The sequence below is a fragment of the Phyllobates terribilis genome, unplaced genomic scaffold (assembly GCF_046119375.1).
Source record: "Phyllobates terribilis strain yellow unplaced genomic scaffold, ASM4611937v1 Scaffold_49__1_contigs__length_9717188, whole genome shotgun sequence".
In the NCBI taxonomy this organism is placed as follows: Eukaryota; Metazoa; Chordata; class Amphibia; order Anura; family Dendrobatidae; genus Phyllobates; species Phyllobates terribilis.
In genome coordinates this window covers 1,763,974-1,785,760 of record NW_027362809.1, presented here as the reverse complement: position 1 = coordinate 1,785,760, position 21,787 = coordinate 1,763,974, and the positions used below count along the sequence as shown (strand labels likewise).

At 57.1% G+C, this 21,787-nt stretch overlaps 1 protein-coding gene across 2 annotated transcripts in view; it reads right to left on the bottom strand.

Moving 5' to 3' along the window:
- LOC141191618 (uncharacterized) overlaps nucleotides 1-21,787 on the bottom strand; it is a 302,307-nt gene that overhangs the window by 4,328 nt on the left and 276,192 nt on the right. The window contains exons 2-6 of one of the 2 annotated variants that reach the window (XM_073661545.1): nucleotides 1,688-1,829; nucleotides 1,379-1,558; nucleotides 1,172-1,295; nucleotides 1,000-1,088; nucleotides 713-803 (exon numbers count right to left, since the gene is read on the bottom strand). In XM_073661545.1, coding sequence (XP_073517646.1) covers nucleotides 713-803; nucleotides 1,000-1,088; nucleotides 1,172-1,295; nucleotides 1,379-1,558; nucleotides 1,688-1,756 — 553 coding nt within the window. In that variant the 5' untranslated portion in view covers nucleotides 1,757-1,829. The remainder of the gene's footprint in view (nucleotides 1-712; nucleotides 804-999; nucleotides 1,089-1,171; nucleotides 1,296-1,378; nucleotides 1,559-1,687; nucleotides 1,830-21,787) is intronic. The other variant, XM_073661546.1, reaches the window with a different exon arrangement.

Below are 21,787 nucleotides of genomic sequence, written 5' to 3'. Positions count from 1 at the left end.
ATCTCCTGCAGGCGTGAAAAAATGTATATTACAGCCATCAGCCACGCACAGCTTAGAGATATATCATGGCACAGGTGTAATGTTTTCTGTATAGTTTATCACAATCCAGTTTGAAGTTAGTTGGTTTTAAAATAAATTGAACAGTCAGGATAAAGGGAAACTCTGTAGTTATTGTACAGAAATTCACACTTGGCCTCACTGCACATTTAATGTTGTCGATCATAAAAGTGAAGTTTGGCCAAAAAGACTGGACCTGGTCTTGTAGGGACCATATGAGCACATTCAGCAGCACAGAAGGTAGATTCATCCAATAAGATATCAGGGATCTAGGAAGCCAACACCATCATTACCCTCCGCTTTCTCTTACAGGCCCATCATTATATTTTTCTTCAAGGGATTTTCTCACTAGTCAGCACATTCTACGTACGCTGTCATTTGGCTTTGTAGTTTACAGACCTGGGCAGGTAACGGTCAGCGTCTCCTAATCCCAGGGGGTAGGTGGATCCTCCAGGTTGTAAGTGCTACAGAAAAGGGCTTTCACAATTACACAAAGTAATCTGAATATTTTCGGACGGAGGAGAATGTTGTGGTCTAGCGGCAAAATGGTGATCACACGATTGTGATATGGCTGGACTACATCACCGATAAAGCAGCCACAGCCAGTGACTGAGAAGAATCTGTGACTTCTCTGCATTTAGTGGTTACTACTCACCTGGGTAGTCATATGTAGGAATCTCCTCTTTACACCGCTCATCACCCCTCACATATGTCTCTGTAGTATTAATATGGGTCAGATCTTCACCCTGAAACAAATATTATAAAAGTCAAAGACAGATGAAGAAGTCACATCTATGATCAGCTCTAATCCTGTTATCTCCACCGTTCTCATAACACAAATTTAAAACATAATAATGGTGGATAAAACAAGACTGAAGACAGGACCTTTACAGCCGTCTACACATCATAGGGGAAATCTCATGACATCTTCTCTCCATCTACCTGAAGAACATTGGTATCTTCTTGTTTACAGTCCTGTGGAAGAAGAGGATGGGGACATCTCTCTGGTGTTGTCCTCTTACTGGATAGATCTGGAGGAAACACATACAAGGACTGAATTCATTTTTTACATACAGATAATTATAGGCCGTGTGTATTTAGTCCTGTCTATTACCTGGTGATGTGAAGGGCTGGGGAACCTCCATCATGACGTCCTTGTACAGATCTTTGTGTCCTTCTAAATACTCCCACTCCTCCATGGAGAAATAGACAGCGACATCCTGACATCTTATAGGAACCTGACACATACAATGATACCGTCATCCCCCAGATCCCTTCATAGCATTACTGTATAATATCCCAGCATTCCCAGCAGTGTCACCTCTCCAGTCAGCAGCTCAATCATCTTGTAGGTGAGTTCTAGGATCTTCTGGTCATTGATGTCCTCATGTATCAGAGGGTGAGGTGGAAGCCCTGTGATTGGGCTCAGGGGTCTTCCCCATTCCTCAGACACAGGGTCCTGACAGCGCTCACTAGAGGTCTTCTTCACTACTGTGTAATCCTGGTTATGGAGAGACACATTAATAAATCTCACTACAGACATTTCCAGAGTCCTCACCTCTCCAGTTCTGTTCATCTGTTATTCCCATAGATAAGAATGATGTAATGGGACGTCATCAGAATCTCTCACCTCTCCAGTAAGACGGAAGAGGATCTCTAGGGCGAGGTGTAATATCCTCTCCGCCATCTTGTCCATCATTTTCCTGGATAAATCAGGAAAATTTTCTTATATAGATGATCTTCACTGAGAGGATCCGGTATTTTAGAGATCTGAATGAGAAAAAGATAAGCTGATGGATAAGACCATTTTTCACAGCTTACTAATTCTCCTACACATAAAGATGGAAATATTCTTTGACCTGATCTTCGCCCGGCTCTGTTCAATACATGATTTTACTAACTCTCCTCTTCCACTCTCTGATCACAACCTTCTTTCATTCTCTGTCAAGAACTGTCACCCTGCTCAAGACACCCCCACTTTCCACACTTATAGAAATATACATGCCATTAACACCCAGAAATTTATGAAAATGTTGCAATCATCATTGGCCCCAATCTCCTCCCTCTCATGCCCTGACTTTGAACTGAAGCATTATAACGAAACATTGCAATGCGCCCTGGATGAAGCCGCACCTCCTACACAGAGAACAACTCGGCACAGACGGCGACAACCCTGGAACACACTGCAAATACACTTTCTCCAGTGGTGCTCCAGGTGTGCCGAACGGCTGTGGACAAAATCTAATCTGGCCGAAGATTTCCTCCATTATAAATTTATGCTTAAAACCTATAACTCCGCCCTTCACCTCTCCAAACAAACCTACTTTAACAACCTCGTCATCTCATGGTCCAATAATCCTAAACACCTGTTTGACACTTTTCACTCTCTCCTTAATCAAACAGCACAGGCCTCAAACATCAACCTCAGCACTGACGATCAGGCCAATTATTTAAAAGAAAAAATTGACCATATCCGATAGGAAATTTTCTCTCAATCCCCAAATGTTATGCATACTCCTCCCTCCCACACTGCATCTTGCTAATTTTCTGACTTCAAACCAGTCACGAAAGAAGAAGTGAAAAGGCTCCTTTCTTCCTCTCGCTCTACCACCTGCACCAGTGACCCTATTCCCTCACATCTCCTTCAGTCCCTTTCTCCAGCTGTCACTACTCACCTAACTAAAATATTAAACCTCTACCTTTCATCTATTATTTTTCCCTCCTTTTTTAAACACGCCAGCATACATCCATTACTTAAAAAAACATCCCTCGACGAGAACTGTGCTGCTAACTACAGACCTGTTTCCAATCTTCCCTTTATCTCTAAACTACTCGAACAAGTGGTCCACTCCTGTCTAATCCGCTATCTCTCAGATAACTAACATTCTACTGAAACTGCACTCACTAAAGTTTCTAATGATCAACTAACAGTAAAATCTAATGGTCACTACTCCCTGCTGATTCTCCTGGATCTCTCTGCAGCATTCGACACTGTGGATCTACCTCTCTGACCGCTCCTTCACTGTGTCTTTTGTTGGCTTCTCTTCTTCTCCCCTTCCCCTTATTCTCGGGGTTCCTCAAGGATCAGTCCTAGACGCCCTTCTTTTCTACTTATACACCGCTTCTATTGGACAAAGAATTAGCAAATTCGGTTTTCAGTACCATCTCTATGCTGATGACACCTAATTAGACACCTCTTCTCTGGACATCACTCCTGCATTATTACAAAATACCAGTGATTGTCTTTCCGCTGTCTCTAACACTATGCCCTCCCTCTATCTAAAATTGAATCTGTCAAAAACTGGACTCCTCTTATTTCCTCCCTCCACTAACCTACCTGTGCCCGATATTGCCATTTCTGTTTGTGGCTCCATCATTACTCGCAAGCAACATGCCCGCTGTCTTGGGGTCATACTTGATTCAGATCTTTCCTTCACTCCTCACATCAAATCACTTGCTCGCTCGTGTCTTCTATACCTCAAAAACATCTCTAGAATTAGAAATTTTCTTTCCTTTGACTCTTACTGTAGCTCTTACTCATTCTCGTCTGGACTATTGCAACTCTTTACTTATCGGTCTCACCTACCGATACAACGATGTCTCTTCCCTGTGCCAGTCATTGCACTGATTGCTCATCCAATACAGAGTTCAATATAAACTTAGTGCTCTTACCCACAAAGCTATCCACGATTCAGCACCACTCTACATCTCCTCCCTCGTCTCAGTCTAGCAGAACGAAGGGCACTGGTAGGGTGGTAATGACTTAAAGCTGAAATCCTCAGTAAGCCGCACCTCCCACTCCCGTCTCCAAGATTTCTCGCATGCTGCACCAATTCTTTGGAATGCACTACCCAGGACAATTTGATTAATTCCCAATACCCACAGTTTTAAGCGTGCCGTAAAAACCCATTTATTTAGACTGGCCTATCACCTCAACATACTTATCTAACTGTCCCAGTTTTGGCCCATATTAAAATTTTCTTCAAAATCATGCTCATACCATCCATGCACTGCATAGCCTCTGTCTGTACTGTACACATACTGGCTGGCGATCAGTTCATGTAGTGTTATGTACTTACCCTATTTAGTATATTAAGGCTGTATTATACAATATATGTACATTTTACCTTTTGTGTCTCCCCTATTTCCTTATAGACTGTAAGCTTGTGAGCAGGGCCCTCACTCCTTTTAATATCTGAGTTATGCTTATTCTGTAAAGTCTGTATTGTCTGTGTAAGTCCCCCCTAAAATTGTAAAGTGCTGTGGAATATGTTGGCGCTATAAAAATTATTATTATAATTAAATTCAGATGTAAATCTCAGGCCCACTCTATTGATGTTGAGTTCCCTGACAAATTCAAAAGATTGTTCACTCGTCCCCGACCAGATGATAAAAATGTCATATATATATTTGTACCATACCCCAATATATGGATGCCATCACTTATGACCATCCCTGAATATTGTGGATTCCTCCCACCAGTCCAGGGATAAGTTAGCATATGAGGGGGCACAGAGGCTCCCCATCGCAGTACCCCTGAGCTGGTGGAAGTACTTCCCGTCAAAAAGAAAGAAGTTATGAGTAAGAGTGAATTTTAGAAGATCCTCCATGAAGTCATTATGTCTGCTACACTCTACTGATCTCGATTTCAGGAAATATCTTACTCCTCTGATACCATCCTCATGCGGTATATTACTGTACAAAGCCTCGATATCTAGTAAGGCCTGCTCCCCTACATGCATGTATACATGCTCGAGGGTCTACATGTAGGGGAGCAGGCAAAGGGAAAACCAACTCTAGAGGGACTATTCCAACTTCAAGACCTCAGGCGATACTATGGGAACATTACACTGTGTAGGGGCATCATACATCCTGCATAAGGGGGATAATGGGGGCATTACACTGTGTGGGGGCATCATACATCCTGCATAAGGAGCATAATGGGGGCATTACACTGTGTGGGGGCATCATACATCCTGCATAAGGGGCATAATGGGGGCATTACACTGTGGGGGCATCATACATCCTGCATAAGGGGCATAATGGGGGCATTACACTGTGTGGGGGCATCATACATCCTCCATAAGGGGCATAATGGGGGCATTACACTGTGGGGGCATCATACATCCTACATAAGGGGCATAATGGGGGAACATTACACTGTGTGGGGGCATCATACATCCTGCATAAGGGGCATAATGGGGGCAGTACACTGTGTGGGGGGCATCATACATACTGCATAAGGGGCATAATGGGGGCATTACACTGTGTGGGGGCATCATACATACTGCATAAGGGGCAAAATGGGGGCATTACACTGTGGGGGGCATCATACATACTGCATAAGGGACATAATGGGGGCATTACACTGTGGGGGGCATCGTACATACTGCATAAGGGGCATAATGGGGACATTACACTGTGTGGGGGCATCATACATCCTGCATAAGGGGCATAATGGGGGCATTACACTGTGTGGGGCATCATACATCCTGTATAAGGGGCATAATGGGGGCATTACACTGGGGCATCATACATCCTGCATAAGGGGCATTACACTGGGGCATCATACATCCTGCATAAGGGGCATAATGGGGGCATTACACTGTGTGGGGGCATCATACATACTGCATAAGGGGCATAACACTGTGGGGGCATCTTACATACCGCATAAGGGGCATAATGGGGGCATTACACTGTGGGGGCATCTTACATACTGCATAAGGGGCATAATGGGGGCATTACACTGTGGGGGGCATCATACATACTGCATAAGGGGCATAATGGGGGCATTACACTGTGTGGGGGCATCATACATCCTGCATAAGGGGCATAATGGGGGCATTACACTGTGGGGGCATCTTACATACTGCATAAGGGGCATAATGGGGGCATTACACTGTGGGGGCATCGTACATACTACATAAGGGGCATAATGGGGGCATTACACTGTGTGGGGGCATCATACATACTGCATAAGCGGCATAATGGGGGCATTACACTGTGTGGGGGTATCATACATCCTGCATAAGGGGCATAATGGGGGCATTACACTGTGTGGGGGCATCATACATACTGCATAAGGGGCATAATGGGGGCATTACACTGTGTGGGGGCATCATACATACTGCATAAGGGGCATAATGGGGGCATTACACTGTGTGGGGGTATCATACATCCTGCATAAGGGGCATAATGGGGGCATTACACTGTGGGGCAGTAAAGGGGCCCTGTACTATGAGAACAATACGTTTCCTCCCTTCCTGTCTCCATAGTTGGGTCGTATGTATCTATTATAGGAAACAGAACAAAAACCTTGATTCTTATAAAGGGGCAACACAAGACCCCAAAAGAGTCTCCGTGCTGAAGGGGTTAATGTCCCCTGCGCCCAGTAATGGGATCTCCACATACCTCCACCTGCAGAGCCGCCACCACATATATGGCTGCTCTGTGCGCACAGGAGCTGTGATGAGGTCACATGAGGGGAGGAGTCAGGGGTCACATGATCAGCGGCCTCAGTGGATGCAGGACTCTGCTGTGCTGGTTGTCATGGTGCAGGATGAGCTGAAGTTTATGTGTGGGGTCAGGAGGGGTTTACAGTGTGGATGTAGCAGAGCCGTGTGTACGAGGTGTACGGAGCAGAGCCGCGCGTGTACGAGGTGTACGGAGCGGAGCCGCGTGTGTACGAGGTGTACGGAGCGGAGCCGCGTGTGTACGAGGTGTACGGGGCGGAGCAGTGTGTGTACGAGATGTACGGAGCTGAGCCGCGTGTGTACGAAATATACGGAGCGGAGCCGCGCGTGTACGGAGCGGAGCCGGGCATGTACGGGGTGTATGGAGCGGAGCCGCGTGTGTCCGAGGTGTACGGAACGGAGCCGCATGTGTACGAGGTGTACGGAGCAGAGCCGCGTGTGTACGAGGTGTACGGAGCAGAGCCGCGTGTGTACGAGGTGTACGGAGCAGAGCCGCGTGTGTACGAGGTGTACGGAGCGGAGCCGCATGTGTACGAGGTGTACGGAGCGGAGCCGCGTGTGTACGAGGTGTACTGACTGGAGCCGCGTGTGTACGGAGCGGAGCCGCGCGTGTACGAGGTGTACGGAGCAGAGCCATGTGTATGAGGTGTACGGAGCGGAGCCGCGCGTGTACGAGGTGTACGGAGCGGAGCCGGGCGTGTACGAGGTGTATGGCGCGGAGCCGGGCGTGTACGAGGTGTACGGAGCGGAGTCGCGCGTGTACGAGGTGTACGGAGCGGAGCCGTGTGTGTACGAGGTGTACGGAGCAGATCCGGGTATACGGAGCGGAGCCGCATGTGTACGAGGTGTACGGAGCGGAGCCGCGTGTGTACGAGGTGTACGGAGCGGAGCCGCGTGTATACGGAGCGGAACCGCGTGTGTACGAGGTGTACGGAGCAGAGCCGCGTGTGTACGAGGTGTACGGAGCAGAGCCGCGTGTGTACGGGGTGTACGGAGCAGAGCCGCGTGTGTACGGGGTGTACGGAGCGGAGCCGCGTGTGTACGAGGTGTACGGAGCGGAGCCGTGTGTGTACGAGGTGTACGGAGCAGAATCGCGTGTACGAGGTGTACGGAGCAGAGCCGCGTGTGTACGAGGTGTACGGATCGGAGCAGCGTGTACGAGGTGTACGGAGCGGAGCCGTGTTTGTACGAGGTGTACGGAGCGGAGCCGCGTGTACGAGGTGTACGGAGCAGAGCCGCGTGTGTACGAGGTGTACGGAGCAGAGCCGCGTCTGTACGAGGTGTACGGAGCAGAGCTGCGTGTGTACGAGGTGTACTGAGCGGAGCTGCGTGTGTACGAGGTATACTGAGCGGAGCCGCGCGTGTACGAGGTGTACGGGGCGGAGCCGTGTGTGTACGAGGTGTACGGAGCGGAGCCGAGTGTATACGAGGTGTACGGAGCGGAGAAGCGTGTGTACGAGGTGTACGGAGCGGAGCCGCGTGTGTACGAGGTGTACGGAGCGGAGCCGCGTGTGTACGAGGTGTACGGAGCGGAGCCGCATGTGTACGAGGTGTACGGAGCAGAGCCGCGTGTTTACGAGGTGTACAGAGCGGAGCCACGTGTGTACAGAGCGGAGCCGCGTGTGTACGAGGTGTACAGAGCGGAGCCATGTGTAGGAGGTGTACGGAGCGGAGCCGCACGTGTACGAGGTTCACGGAGCGGACCCGCGCGTGTACGGAGCGGAGCCGCGCGTGTACGAGGTGTACGGAGCGGAGCCGCGCGTGTACGAGGTGTACGGAGCGGAGCCGCGCGTGTACGAGGTGTACGGAGCGGAGCCGCGCGTGTACGAGGTGTACGGAGTGGAGCCGCGCGTGTACGAGGTGTACGGAGTAGAGCCGCGCGTGTACGAGGTGTACAGAGCGGAGCCGTGTGTACGAGGTGTACGGAGCGGAGCCGCATGTGCACGAGGTGTACGGAGCGGAGCCGCGTGTGTACGAGGTGTACTAAGTGGAGCCGCGTGTGTACTTAGCGGAGCCGCGCGTGTATGAGGTGTACGGAGCAGAGCCGCGTGTGTACGAGGTGTACGGAGCAGAGCCGCGTGTGTATGAGGTGTACGGAACGGAGCCGCATGTGTACGAGGTGTACGGAGCAGAGCCGTGTGTGTACGAGGTGTACGGAGCAGAGCCGCGTGTGTACGAGGTGTACGGAGCAGAGCCGCGTGTGTACGAGGTGTACGGAGCAGAGCCGCGTGTGTACGAGGTGTACGGAGCAGAGCCGCGTCTGTATGAGGTGTACGGAGCGGAGCCGCATGTGTACGAGGTGTACGGGGTGTACGGAGCGGAGCCGCGTGTGTACGAGGTGTACGAGGCAGAGCAGTGTGTGTACGAGATGTACGGAGCGGAGCCGCGCGTGTACGGAGCGGAGCTGGGCATGTACGAGGTGTATGGAGCAGAGCCGCGTGTGTCCGAGGTGTACGGAACGGAGCCGCATGTGTACGAGGTGTATGGAGCGGAGCCGTGTGTATACGAGGTGTACGGAGCGGAGCCGCATGTGTACGAGGTGTACGGAGCGGAGCCGCGTGTGTACGAGGTGTATTGAGTGGAGCCGCGCGTGTACGGAGCGGAGCCGCGTGTGTACGAGGTGTACGGAGCAGAGCCGTGTGTGTACGAGGTGTACGGATCAGAGACGCGTGTGTACAAGGTGTATGGAGCAGAGACGCGTGTGTACAAGGTGTACGGAGCAGAGCCGCGTGTGTACGAGGTGTACGGAGCAGAGCCGCGTGTGTACGAGGTGTACGGAGCAGAGCCGCGTGTGTGCGAGGTGTACGGAGCAGAGCCGCGTCTGTGCGAGGTGTACGGAGCGGAGCCGCATGTGTACGAGGTGTACGGAGCGGAGCTGCGTGTGTACGAGGTGTACGGGGCGGAGCAGTGTGTGTACGAGATGTACTGAGCGGAGCCGCGTGTGTACGAAATATACGGAGCGGAGCCGGGCATGTACGAGGTGTATGGAGCGGAGCCGCGCGTGTACGAGGTGTACGGAGCGGAGCCGCGCGTGTACGAGGTGTACGGAGCGGAGCCGCGCGTGTACGAGGTGTACGGAGCGGAGCCGCGCGTGTACGAGGTGTACGGAGTGGAGCCGCACGTGTACGAGGTGTACGGAGCGGAGCCGCGCGTGTACGAGGTGTACGGAGCGGAGCCGCGCGTGTACGAGGTGTACGGAGCGGAGCCGTGTGTGTACTTAGCGGAGCCGCGTGTGTACGAGGTGTACGGAGCAGAGCCGCGTGTGTACGAGGTGTACGGAGCAGAGCCGCGTGTGTATGAGGTGTACGGAACGGAGCCGCATGTGTACGAGGTGTACGGAGCAGAGCTGTTTGTGTACGAGGTGTACGGAGCAGAGCCGCGTGTGTACGAGGTGTACGGAGCAGAGCCGCGTGTGTACGAGGTGTACGGAGCAGAGCCGCGTGTGTACGAGGTGTACGGAGCAGAGCCGCGTGTGTACGAGGTGTACGGAGCAGAGCCGCGTCTGTATGAGGTGTACGGAGCGGAGCCGCATGTGTACGAGGTGTACGGGGTGAACGGAGCGGAGCCGCGTGTGTACGAGGTGTACGGAGCAGAGCCGCGTCTGTATGAGGTGTACGGAGCGGAGCCGCATGTGTACGGGGTGTACGGAGCGGAGCCGCGTGTGTACGAGGTGTACGAGGCAGAGCAGTGTGTGTACGAGATGTACGGAGCGGAGCCGCGCGTGTACGGAGCGGAGCTGGGCATGTACGAGGTGTATGGAGCAGAGCCGCGTGTGTCCGAGGTGTACGGAACGGAGCCGCGTGTGTCCGAGGTGTACGGAACGGAGCCGCATGTGTACGAGGTGTATGGAGCGGAGCCGTGTGTATACGAGGTGTGCGGAGCGGAGCCGCATGTGTACGAGGTGTACGGAGCGGAGCCGCGTGTGTACGAGGTGTATTGAGTGGAGCCGCGCGTGTACGGAGCGGAGCCGCGTGTGTACGAGGTGTACGGAGCAGAGCCGCGTGTGTACGAGGTGTACGGAGCAGAGACGCGTGTGTACGAGGTGTACGGAGCAGAGACGCGTGTGTACGAGGTGTACGGAGCAGAGCCGCGTGTGTACGAGGTGTACGGAGCAGAGCCGCGTGTGTGCGAGGTGTACGGAGCAGAGCCGCGTCTGTATGAGGTGTACGGAGCGGAGCCGCATGTGTACGAGGTGTACGGAGCGGAGCTGCATGTGTACGAGGTGTACGGGGCGGAGCAGTGTGTGTACGAGATGTACTGAGCGGAGCCGCGTGTGTACGAAATATACGGAGCGGAGCCGCGCGTGTACGGAGCGGAGCCGGGCATGTACGAGGTGTATGGAGCGGAGCCGCGCGTGTACGAGGTGTACGGAGCGGAGCCGCGCGTGTACGAGGTGTACGGAGCGGAGCCGCGCGTGTACGAGGTGTACGGAGCGGAGCCGCGTGTGTACGAGGTGTACGGAGTAGAGCCGTATGTGTACGAGGTGTACGGAGCGGAGCCGTGTGTACGAGGTGTACGGAGCGGAGCCGCATGTGTACGAGGTGTACGGAGCGGAGCCGCGTGTGTACGAGGTGTACTGAGTGGAGCCGCGTGTGTACTTAGCGGAGCCGCACGTGTATGAGGTGTACGGAGCAGAGCCGCGTGTGTACGAGGTGTACGGAGCAGAGCCGCGTGTGTACGAGGTGTACGGAACGGAGCCGCATGTGTACAAGGTGTACGGAGCAGAGCCAGGTGTGTACGAGGTGTACGGAGCAGAGCCGCGTGTGTACGAGGTGTACGGAGCAGAGCCGCGTGTGTACGAGGTGTACGGAGCAGAGCCGCGTGTGTATGAGGTGTACGGAGCGGAGCCGCATGTGTACGAGGTGTACGGGGTGTACGGAGCGGAGCCGCGTGTGTACGAGGTGTACGAGGCAGAGCAGTGTGTGTACGAGATGTACGGAGCGGAGCTGGGCATGTACGAGGTGTATGGAGCAGAGCCGCGTGTGTCCGAGGTGTACGGAACGGAGCCGCATGTGTACGAGGTGTATGGAGCGGAGCCGTGTGTATACGAGGTGTACGGAGCGGAGCTGCATGTGTACGAGGTGTACGGAGCGGAGCCGCGTGTGTACGAGGTGTATTGAGTGGAGCCGCACGTGTACGGAGCGGAGCCGCGTGTGTACGAGGTGTACGGAGCAGAGCCGTGTGTGTACGAGGTGTACGGAGCAGAGACGCGTGTGTACGAGGTGTACGGAGCAGAGACGCGTGTGTACAAGGTGTACGGAGCAGAGACGCGTGTGTACAAGGTGTACGGAGCAGAGCCGCGTGTGTACGAGGTGTACGGAGCAGAGCCGCGTGTGTACGAGGTGTACGGAGCAGAGCCGCGTCTGTATGAGGTGTACGGAGCGGAGCTGCGTGTGTACGAGGTGTACGGGGCGGAGCAGTGTGTACGAAATATACGGAGCGGAGCCGCGCGTGTACGGAGCGGAGCCGGGCATGTACGAGGTGTATGGAGCGGAGCCGCGTGTGTCCGAGGTGTACGGAACGGAGCCGCATGTGTACGAGGTGTACGGAGCAGAGCCGCGCGTGTACGAGGTGTACGGAGCGGAGCCGCGCGTGTACGAGGTGTACGGAGCGGAGCCGCGCGTGTACGAGGTGTACGGAGCGGAGCCGCGCGTGTACGAGGTGTACGGAGCGGAGCCGCGCGTGTACGAGGTGTACGGAGCGGAGTCGCGCGTGTACGAGGTGTACGGAGCGGAGTCGCGCGTGTACGAGGTGTACGGAGCGGAGCCGCGCGTGTACGAGGTGTACGGAGCGGAGCCGCGCGTGTACAAGGTGTACGGAGCGGAGCCGCGCGTGTACGAGGTGTACGGAGCGGAGCCGCGCGTGTACGAGGTGTACGGAGCGGAGCCGCATGTGTACGAGGTGTACGGAGCAGAGCCGCATGTGTACGAGGTGTACGGAGCGGAGCCGTGTTTACGAGGTGTACGGGGCGGAGCAGTGTGTGTACAAGATGTACGGAGCGGAGCCGCGTGTGTACTAAATATACGGAGCGAAGCCGCACCTGTATAGAGCGGAGCCGGGCATGTACGAGGTGTACGGAGCGGAGCCGCATGTGTCCGAGGTGTATGGAACGGAGCCGCATGTGTACGAGGTGTACGGAGCAGAGCCGTGTGTGTACGAGGTGTACGGAGCGGAGCCGCGCGTCTACGAGGTGTACGGAGCGGAGCCACATGTGTACGAGGTGTACGGAGCGGAGCCGTGTGTGTACAAAGTGTACGGAGCCACGCGTGTGTACGAGGTGTACGGAGAGGAGCCGCGTGTGTACGAGGTGTACGGAGCAGAGCCATGTGTGTATGAGGTCTACAGAGTGGAGCCGCGTGTGTACGAGGTGTACGGAGCAGAGCCGTGTGTGTATGAGGTGTACGGAGTGGAGCCGCGTGTGTACGGAGCGGAGCCGCACGTGTACGAGGTGTACGGAGCATAGCTGCGTGTGTACGAGGTGTACGGAGCGGAGCCGCGTGTGTACGAGGTGTACGGGGCGGAGCAGCGTGTGTACGAGATGTACGGAGCGGAGCCGCGCGTGTACGAGGTGTGCGGAGCGGAGCCGTGTGTAGGAGGTGTACGGAGCGGAGCCGCACGTGTACGAGGTGTACGGAGTGGATCCGCGTGTGTACGAGGTGTACGGAGCGGAGCCGCGCGTGTACGAGGTGTACGGAGCGGAGCCGCGCGTGTACGAGGTGTACGGAGCGGAGCAGCGTGTGTACGAGGTGTACGGAGTAGAGCCGTATGTGTACGAGGTGTACGGAGCGGAGCCGTGTGTACGAGGTGTACGGAGCGGAGCCGCATGTGTACGAGGTGTACTGAGTGGAGCCGCGTGTGTACTTAGCGGAGCCGCGCGTGTATGAGGTGTACGGAGCAGAGCCGCGTGTGTACGGAGCAGAGCCGCGTGTGTATGAGGTGTACGGAATGGAGCCGCATGTGTATGAGGTGTACGGAGCAGAGCCGTGTGTGTACGAGGTGTACGGAGCAGAGCCGCGTGTGTACGAGGTGTACGGAGCAGAGCCGCGTGTGTACGAGGTGTACGGAGCAGAGCCGCGTGTGTACGAGGTGTACGGAGCAGAGCCGCGTGTGTACGAGGTGTACGGAGCAGAGCCGCGTCTGTATGAGGTGTACGGAGCAGAGCCGCATGTGTACAAGGTGTACGGAGCAGAGCCGCGTGTGTTCGAGGTGTACGAGGCAGAGCAGTGTGTGTACGAGATGTACGGAGCGGAGCCACGCGTGTACGGAGCGGAGCTGGGCATGTACGAGGTGTATGGAGCAGAGCCGCGTGTGTCCGAGGTGTACGGAACGGAGCCGCATGTGTACAAGGTGTATGGAGCGGAGCCGTGTGTATACAAGGTGTACGGAGCGGAGTCGTGTGTACGAGGTGTACGGAGCGGAGCCGCATGTGTACGAGGTGTACGGAGCGGAGCCGCGTGTGTACGAGATGTATTGAGTGGAGCCGCGCGTGTACGGAGCGGAGCCGCGTGTGTACGAGGTGTACGGAGCAGAGCCGCGTGTGTACGAGGTGTACGGAGCAGAGCCGCGTGTGTACGAGGTGTACGGAGCAGAGACGCGTGTGTACGAGGTGTACGGAGCAGAGACGCGTGTGTACGAGGTGTACGGAGCAGAGCCGCGTGTGTGCGAGGTGTACGGAGCAGAGCCGCGTCTGTATGAAGTGTACGGAGCGGAGCCGCATGTGTACGAGGTGTACGGAGCGGAGCCGCGTGTGTACGAGGTGTACGGTGCGGAGCAGTGTGTGTACGAGATGTACGGAGCAGAGCCGCGTGTGTACGAAATATACGGAGCGGAGCCGGGCATGTACGAGGTGTATGGAGCGGAGCCGCGTGTGTCCGAGGTGTACGGAACGGAGCCGCATGTGTACGAGGTGTACAGAGCAGAGCCGCGTGTCTACGAGGTGTACGGAGCAGAGCCGCGTGTGTACGAGGTGTACGGAGCAGAGCCGCGCGTCTACGAGGTGTACGGAGCAGAGCCGCGCGTCTACGAGGTGTACGGAGCAGAGCCGCGCGTGTACGAGGTGTACGGAGCGGAGCCGCGCGTGTACGAGGTGTACGGAGCGGAGCCGCATGTGTACGAGGTGTACGGAGCAGAGCCGCATGTGTACGAGGTGTACGGAGCGGAGCCGTGTGTACGAGGTGTACGGGGCGGAGCAGTGTGTTTACGAGGTGTACGGGGCGGAGCAGTGTGTGTACAAGATGTACGGAGCGGAACCGCGTGTGTACGAAATATACGGAGCAGAGCCGCACCTGTACAGAGCGGAGCCGGGCATGTACGAGGTGTACGGAGCGGAGCCGCGTGTGTCCGAGGTGTATGGAACGGAGCCGCATGTGTAAGAGGTGTACGGAGCAGAGCCGTGTGTGTACGAGGTGTACGGAGCGGAGCCGCGCATCTACGATGTGTACGGAGCGGAGCCGCATGTGTACGAGGTGTACGGAGCGGAGCCGTGTGTGTACGAGGTGTACGGAGCCACGCGTGTGTACGAGGTGTACGGAGAGGAGCCGCGTGTGTACGAGGTGTACGGAGCAGAGCCATGTGTGTATGAGGTCTACAGAGTGGAGCCGCGTGTGTACGAGGTGTACGGAGCAGAGCCGTGTGTGTATGACGGTGTACGGAGTGGAGCCGCGTGTGTACGGAGCGGAGCCGCGCGTGTACGAGGTGTACGGAGCATAGCTGCGTGTGTACGAGGTGTACGGAGCGGAGCCGCGTGTGTACGAGGTGTACGGGGCGGAGCAGCGTGTGTACGATATGTACGGAGCGGAGCCGCGCGTGTACGAGGTGTGCGGAGCGGAGCCGCGTGTGTACGAGGTGTACGGAGCGGAACCGCGTGTGTCTATGACGTGTACGGAGCAGAGCCGAGTGTGTACGAGGTGTACGGAGCAGAGCCGCGTGTGTACGAGGTGTACGGAGCAGAGCCGCGTGTGTACGAGGTGTACGGAGCGGAGCCGCGTGTGCGAGGTGTACGGGGTGGAGCAGTGTGTGTACAAGATGTACGGAGCGGAGCCGCCTGTGTACGAAATATACGGAGCAGAGCCGCACGTGTACAGAGCGGAGCCGGGCATGTACGAGGTGTACGGAGCGGAGCCGCATGTGTACGAGGTGTACGGAGTAGAGCCGTATGTGTACGAGGTGTACGGAGCGGAGCCGTGTGTACGAGGTGTACGGAGCGGAGCCGCATGTGTACGAGGTGTACGGAGCGGAGCCGCGTGTGTACGAGGTGTACTGAGTGGAGCCCCGTGTGTACTTAGCGGAGCCGCGCGTGTATGAGGTGTACGGAGCAGAGCCGCGTGTGTACGAGGTGTACGGAGCAGAGCCGCGTGTGTATTAGGTGTACGGAATGGAGCCGCATGTGTACGAGGTGTACGGAGCAGAGCCGTGTGTGTACGAGGTGTACGGAGCAGATCCGCGTGTGTACGAGGTGTACGGAGCAGAGCCGCGTGTGTACGAGGTGTACGGAGCAGAGCCGCGTGTGTACGAGGTGTACGGAGCAGAGCCGCGTCTGTATGAGGTGTACGGAGTGGAGCCGCATGTGTACGAGGTGTACGGAGCAGAGCCGCCTGTGTACGAGGTGTACGAGGCAGAGCAGTGTGTGTACGAGATGTACGGAGCGGAGCCACGCGTGTACGGAGCGGAGCTGGGCATGTACGAGGTGTAGGGAGCAGAGCCGCGTGTGTCCGAGGTGTACGGAACGGAGCCGCATGTGTACGAGGTGTATGGAGCGGAGCCGTGTGTATACGAGGTGTACGGAGCGGAGTCGTGTGTACGAGGTGTACGGAGCGGAGCCGCATGTGTACGAGGTGTACGGAGCGGAGCCGCGTGTGTACGAGGTGTATTGAGTGGAGCCGCGCGTGTACGGAGCGGAGCCGCGTGTGTACGGAGCAGAGCCGCGTGTGTACGAGGTGTACGGAGCAGAGCCGCGTGTGTACGAGGTGTACGGAGCAGAGCCGCGTGTGTACGAGGTGTACGGAGCAGAGCCGCGTGTGTACGAGGTGTACGGAGCAGAGCCGCGTGTGTACGAGGTGTACGGAGCAGAGACGCGTGTGTACGAGATGTACGGAGCAGAGACGCGTGTGTACGAGGTGTACGGAGCAGAGACGCGTGTGTACGAGGTGTACGGAGCAGAGACGCGTGTGTGCGAGGTGTACGGAGCAGAGCCGCGTGTGTGCGAGGTGTACGGAGCAGAGCCGCGTGTGTGCGAGGTGTACGGAGCAGAGCCGCGTCTGTATGAGGTGTACGGAGCGGAGCCGCATGTGTACGAGGTGTACGGAGCGGAGCCGCGTGTGTACGAGGTGTACGGGGCGGAGCAGTGTGTGTACGAGATGTACGGAATATACGGAGCGGAGCCGCGCGTGTACGGAGCGGAGCCGGGCATGTACGAGGTGTATGGAGCGGAGCCGCCTGTGTCCGAGGTGTACGGAACGGAGCCGCATGTGTACGAGGTGTACGGAGCAGAGCCGCGTGTGTACGAGGTGTACGGAGCAGAGCCGCGTGTGTACAAGGTGTACGGAGCAGAGCCGCGTGTGTACGAGGTGTACGGAGCAGAGCCGCGCGTGTACGAGGTGTACGGAGCAGAGCCGCGCGTGTTCGAGGTGTACGGAGCGGAGCCGCGCGTGTACGAGGTGTACGGAGCGGAGCCGCATGTGTACGAGGTGTACGGAGCAGAGCCGCATGTGTACGAGGTGTACGGAGCAGAGCCGCATGTGTACGAGGTGTACGGGGCGGAGAAGTGTGTTTACGAGGTGTACGGGGCGGAGCAGTGTGTGTACAAGATGTACGGAGCGGAGCCGCGTGTGTACGAAATATACGGAGCGGAGCCGCACCTGTACAGAGCGGAGCCGGGCATGTACGAGGTGTACGGAGCGGAGCCGCGTGTGTCCGAGGTGTATGGAACGGAGCCGCATGTGTACGAGGTGTACGGAGCAGAGCCGTGTGTGTACGATGTGTACGGAGCGGAGCCGCGCATCTACGAGGTGTACGGAGCGGAGCCGCATGTGTACGAGGTGTACGGAGCGGAGCCGTGTGTGCACAAGGTGTACGGAGCCACGCGTGTGTACGTGGTGTACGGAGAGGAGCCGCGTGTGTACGAGGTGTACGGAGCAGAGCCATGTGTGTATGAGGTATATAGAGTGGAGCCGCGTGTGTACGAGGTGTACGGAGCAGAGCCGTGTGTGTATGAGGTGTACGGAGTGGAGCCGCGTGTGTACGGAGCGGAGCCGCGCGTGTACGAGGTGTACGGAGCATAGCTGCGTGTGTACGAGGTGTACGGAGCGGAGCCGCGTGTGTACGAGGTGTACGGGGCGGAGCAGCGTGTGTACGAGATGTACGGAGCGGAGCCGCGCATGTACGAGGTGTGCGGAGCGGAGCCGCGTGTGTACGAGGTGTACGGAGCGGAACCGCGTATGTCTATGACGTGTACGGAGCAGAGCCGAGTGTGTACGAGGTGTACGGAGCAGAGCCGCGTGTGTACGAGGTGTACGTAGCAGAGCCGCGTCTGTATGAGGTATACGGAGCGGATCCGCATGTGTACGAGGTGTACGGAGCGGAGCCGCGTGTGCGAGGTGTACGGGGCGGAGCAGTGTGTGTACAAGATGTACGGAGCGGAGCCGCGTGTGTACGAAATATACGGAGCGGAGCCGCACGTGTACAGAGCTGAGCCGGGCATGTACGAGGTGTACGGAGCGGAGCCGCGTGTGTACGAGGTGTACGGAGTAGAGCCGTATGTGTACGAGGTGTACGGAGCGGAGCCGTGTGTACGAGGTGTACGGAGCGGAGCCGCATGTGTACGAGGTGTACGGAGCGGAGCCGCGTGTGTACGAGGTGTACTGAGTGGAGCCGCGTGTGTACTTAGCGGAGCCGCGCATGTATGAGGTGTACGGAGCAGAGCCGCGTGTGTACGAGGTGTACGGAGCAGAGCCGCGTGTGTATGAGGTGTACGGAATGGAGCCGCATGTGTACGAGGTGTACGGAGCAGAGCCGTGTGTGTACGAGGTGTACGGAGCAGAGCCGCGTGTGTACGAGGTGTACGGAGCAGAGCCGCGTGTGTACGAGGTGTACGGAGCAGAGCCGCGTGTGTACGAGGTGTACGGAGCAGAGCCGCGTCTGTATGAGGTGTACGGAGCGGAGCCGCATGTGTACGAGGTGTACGGAGCAGAGCCGCGTGTGTACGAGGTGTACGAGGCAGAGCAGTGTGTGTACGAGATGTACGGAGCGGAGCCGCGTGTGTACGGAGCGGAGCTGGGCATGTACGAGGTGTATGGAGCAGAGCCGCGTGTGTCCGAGGTGTACGGAACGGAGCCGCATGTGTACGAGGTGTATGGAGCGGAGCCGTGTGTATACGAGGTGTACGGAGCGGAGTCGTGTGTACGAGGTGTACGGAGCGGAGCCGCGTGTGTACGAGGTGTATTGAGTGGAGCCGCGCGTGTACGGAGCGGGGCCGCGTGTGTACGAGGTGTACGGAGCAGAGCCGCGTGTGTACGAGGTGTACGGAGCAAAGACGCGTGTGTACGAGGTGTACGGAGCAAAGACGCGTGTGTACGAGGTGTACGGAGCAGAGCCGCGTGTGTACGAGGTGTACGGAGCAGAGCCGCGTGTGTACGAGGTGTACGGAGCAGAGCCGCGTGTGTACGAGGTGTACGGAGCAGAGCCGCGTCTGTATGAGGTGTACGGAGCGGAGCCGCATGTGTACGAGGTGTACGGAGCGGAGCCGCGTGTGTACGAGGTGTACGGGGCGGAGCAGTGTGTGTACGAGATGTACGGAGCGGAGCCGCGTGTGTACGAAATATACGGAGCGGAGCCGCGCGTGTACGGAGCGGAGCCGGGCATGTACGAGGTGTATGGAGCGGAGCCGCGTGTGTCCGAGGTGTATGGAACGGAGCCGCATGTATACGAGGTGTACGGAGCAGAGCCGCGTGTGTACGAGGTGTACGGAGCAGAGCCGCATGTTTACAAGGTGTACGGAGCAGAGCCGCGTGTGTACGAGGTGTACGGAGCAGAGCCGCGCGTGTACGAGGTGTACGGAGCGGAGCTGCGCGTGTACGAGGTGTACGGAGCGGAGCCGCGCGTGTACGAGGTGTACGGAGCGGAGCCGCATGTGTACGAGGTGTACGGAGCAGAGCCGCATGTGTACGAGGTGTACGGAGCGGAGCCGTGTGTACGAGGCGTACGGGGCGGAGCAGTGTGTTTACGAGGTGTACGGGGCGGAGCAGTGTGTGTACAAGATGTATGGAGCGGAGCCGCGTGTGTACGAAATATACGGAGCGGAGCCGCACCTGTACAGAGCGGAGCCGGGCATGTACGAGGTGTACGGAGCGGAGCCGCGTGTGTCCGAGGTGTATGGAACGGAGCCGCATGTGTACGAGGTGTACGGAGCAGAGCCGTGTGTGTACGAGGTGTACGGAGCGGAGCCGCGCATCTACGAGGTGTACGGAGCGGAGCCGCATGTGTACGAGGTGTACGGAGCGGAGCCGTGTGTGTACAAGGTGTACGGAGCCACGCGTGTGTACGAGGTGTACGGAGAGGAGCTGCGTGTGTACGAGGTGTACGGAGCAGAGCCATGTGTGTATGAGGTCTACAGAGTGGAGCCGCGTGTGTACGAGGTGTACGGAGCAGAGCCGTGTGTGTATGAGGTGTACGGAGTGGAGCCGCGTGTGTACGGAGCGGAGCCGCGCATGTACGAGGTGTACGGAGCAGAGCCGCGTGTGTACAAGGTGTACGGAGCAGAGCCGCGTGTGTACGAGGTGTACGGAGCAGAGCCGCGCGTGTACGAGGTGTACGGAGCGGAGCCGCATGTGTACGAGGTGTACGGAGCAGAGCCGCATGTGTACGAGGTGTACGGAGCAGAGCCGTGTGTACGAGGCGTACGGGGCGGAGCAGTGTGTTTACGAGGTGTACGGGGCGGAGCAGTGTGTGTACAAGATGTATGGAGCGGAGCCGCGTGTGTACGAAATATACGGAGCGGAGCCGCACCTGTACAGAGCGGAGCCGGGCATGTACGAGGTGTACGGAGCGGAGCCGCGTGTGTCCGAGGTGTATGGAACGGAGCCGCATGTGTACGAGGTGTACGGAGCAGAGCCGTGTGTGTACGAGGTGTACGGAGCGGAGCCGCGCATCTACGAGGTGTACGGAGCGGAGCCGCATGTGTACGAGGTGTACGGAGCGGAGCCGTGTGTGTACAAGGTGTACGGAGCCACGCGTGTGTACGAGGTGTACGGAGAGGAGCTGCGTGTGTACGAGGTGTACGGAGCAGAGCCATGTGTGTATGAGGTCTACAGAGTGGAGCCGCGTGTGTACGAGGTGTACGGAGCAGAGCCGTGTGTGTATGAGGTGTACGGAGTGGAGCCGCATGTGTACGGAGCGGAGCCGCGCATGTACGAGGTGTACGGAGCAGAGCCGCGTGTGTACAAGGTGTACGGAGCAGAGCCGCGTGTGTACGAGGTGTACGGAGCAGAGCCGCGCGTGTACGAGGTGTACGGAGCGGAGCCGCGCGTGTACGAGGTGTACGGAGCGGAGCCGCGCGTGTACGAGGTGTACGGAGCGGAGCCGCATGTGTACGAGGTGTACGGAGCAGAGCCGCATGTGTACGAGGTGTACGGAGCGGAGCCGTGTGTACGAGGCGTACGGGGCGGAGCAGTGTGTTTACGAGGTGTACGGGGCGGAGCAGTGTGTGTACAAGATGTATGGAGCGGAGCCGCGTGTGTACGAAATATACGGAGCGGAGCCGCACCTGTACAGAGCGGAGCCGGGCATGTACGAGGTGTACGGAGCGGAGCCGCGTGTGTCCGAGGTGTATGGAACGGAGCCGCATGTGTACGAGGTGTACGGAGCAGAGCCGTGTGTGTACGAGGTGTACGGAGCGGAGCCGCGCATCTACGAGGTGTACGGAGCGGAGCCGCATGTGTACGAGGTGTACGGAGCGGAGCCGTGTGTGTACAAGGTGTACGGAGCGGAGCCGTGTGTGTACAAGGTGTACGGAGAGGAGCTGCGTGTGTACGAGGTGTACGGAGCAGAGCCATGTGTGTATGAGGTCTACAGAGTGGAGCCGCGTGTGTACGAGGTGTACGGAGCAGAGCCGTGTGTGTATGAGGTGTACGGAGTGGAGCCGCGTGTGTACGGAGCGGAGCCGCGCATGTACGAGGTGTACGGAGTATAGCTGCATGTGTACGAGGTGTACGGAGCGGACCCGCGTGTGTACGAGGTGTACGGGGCGGAGCAGCGTGTGTACG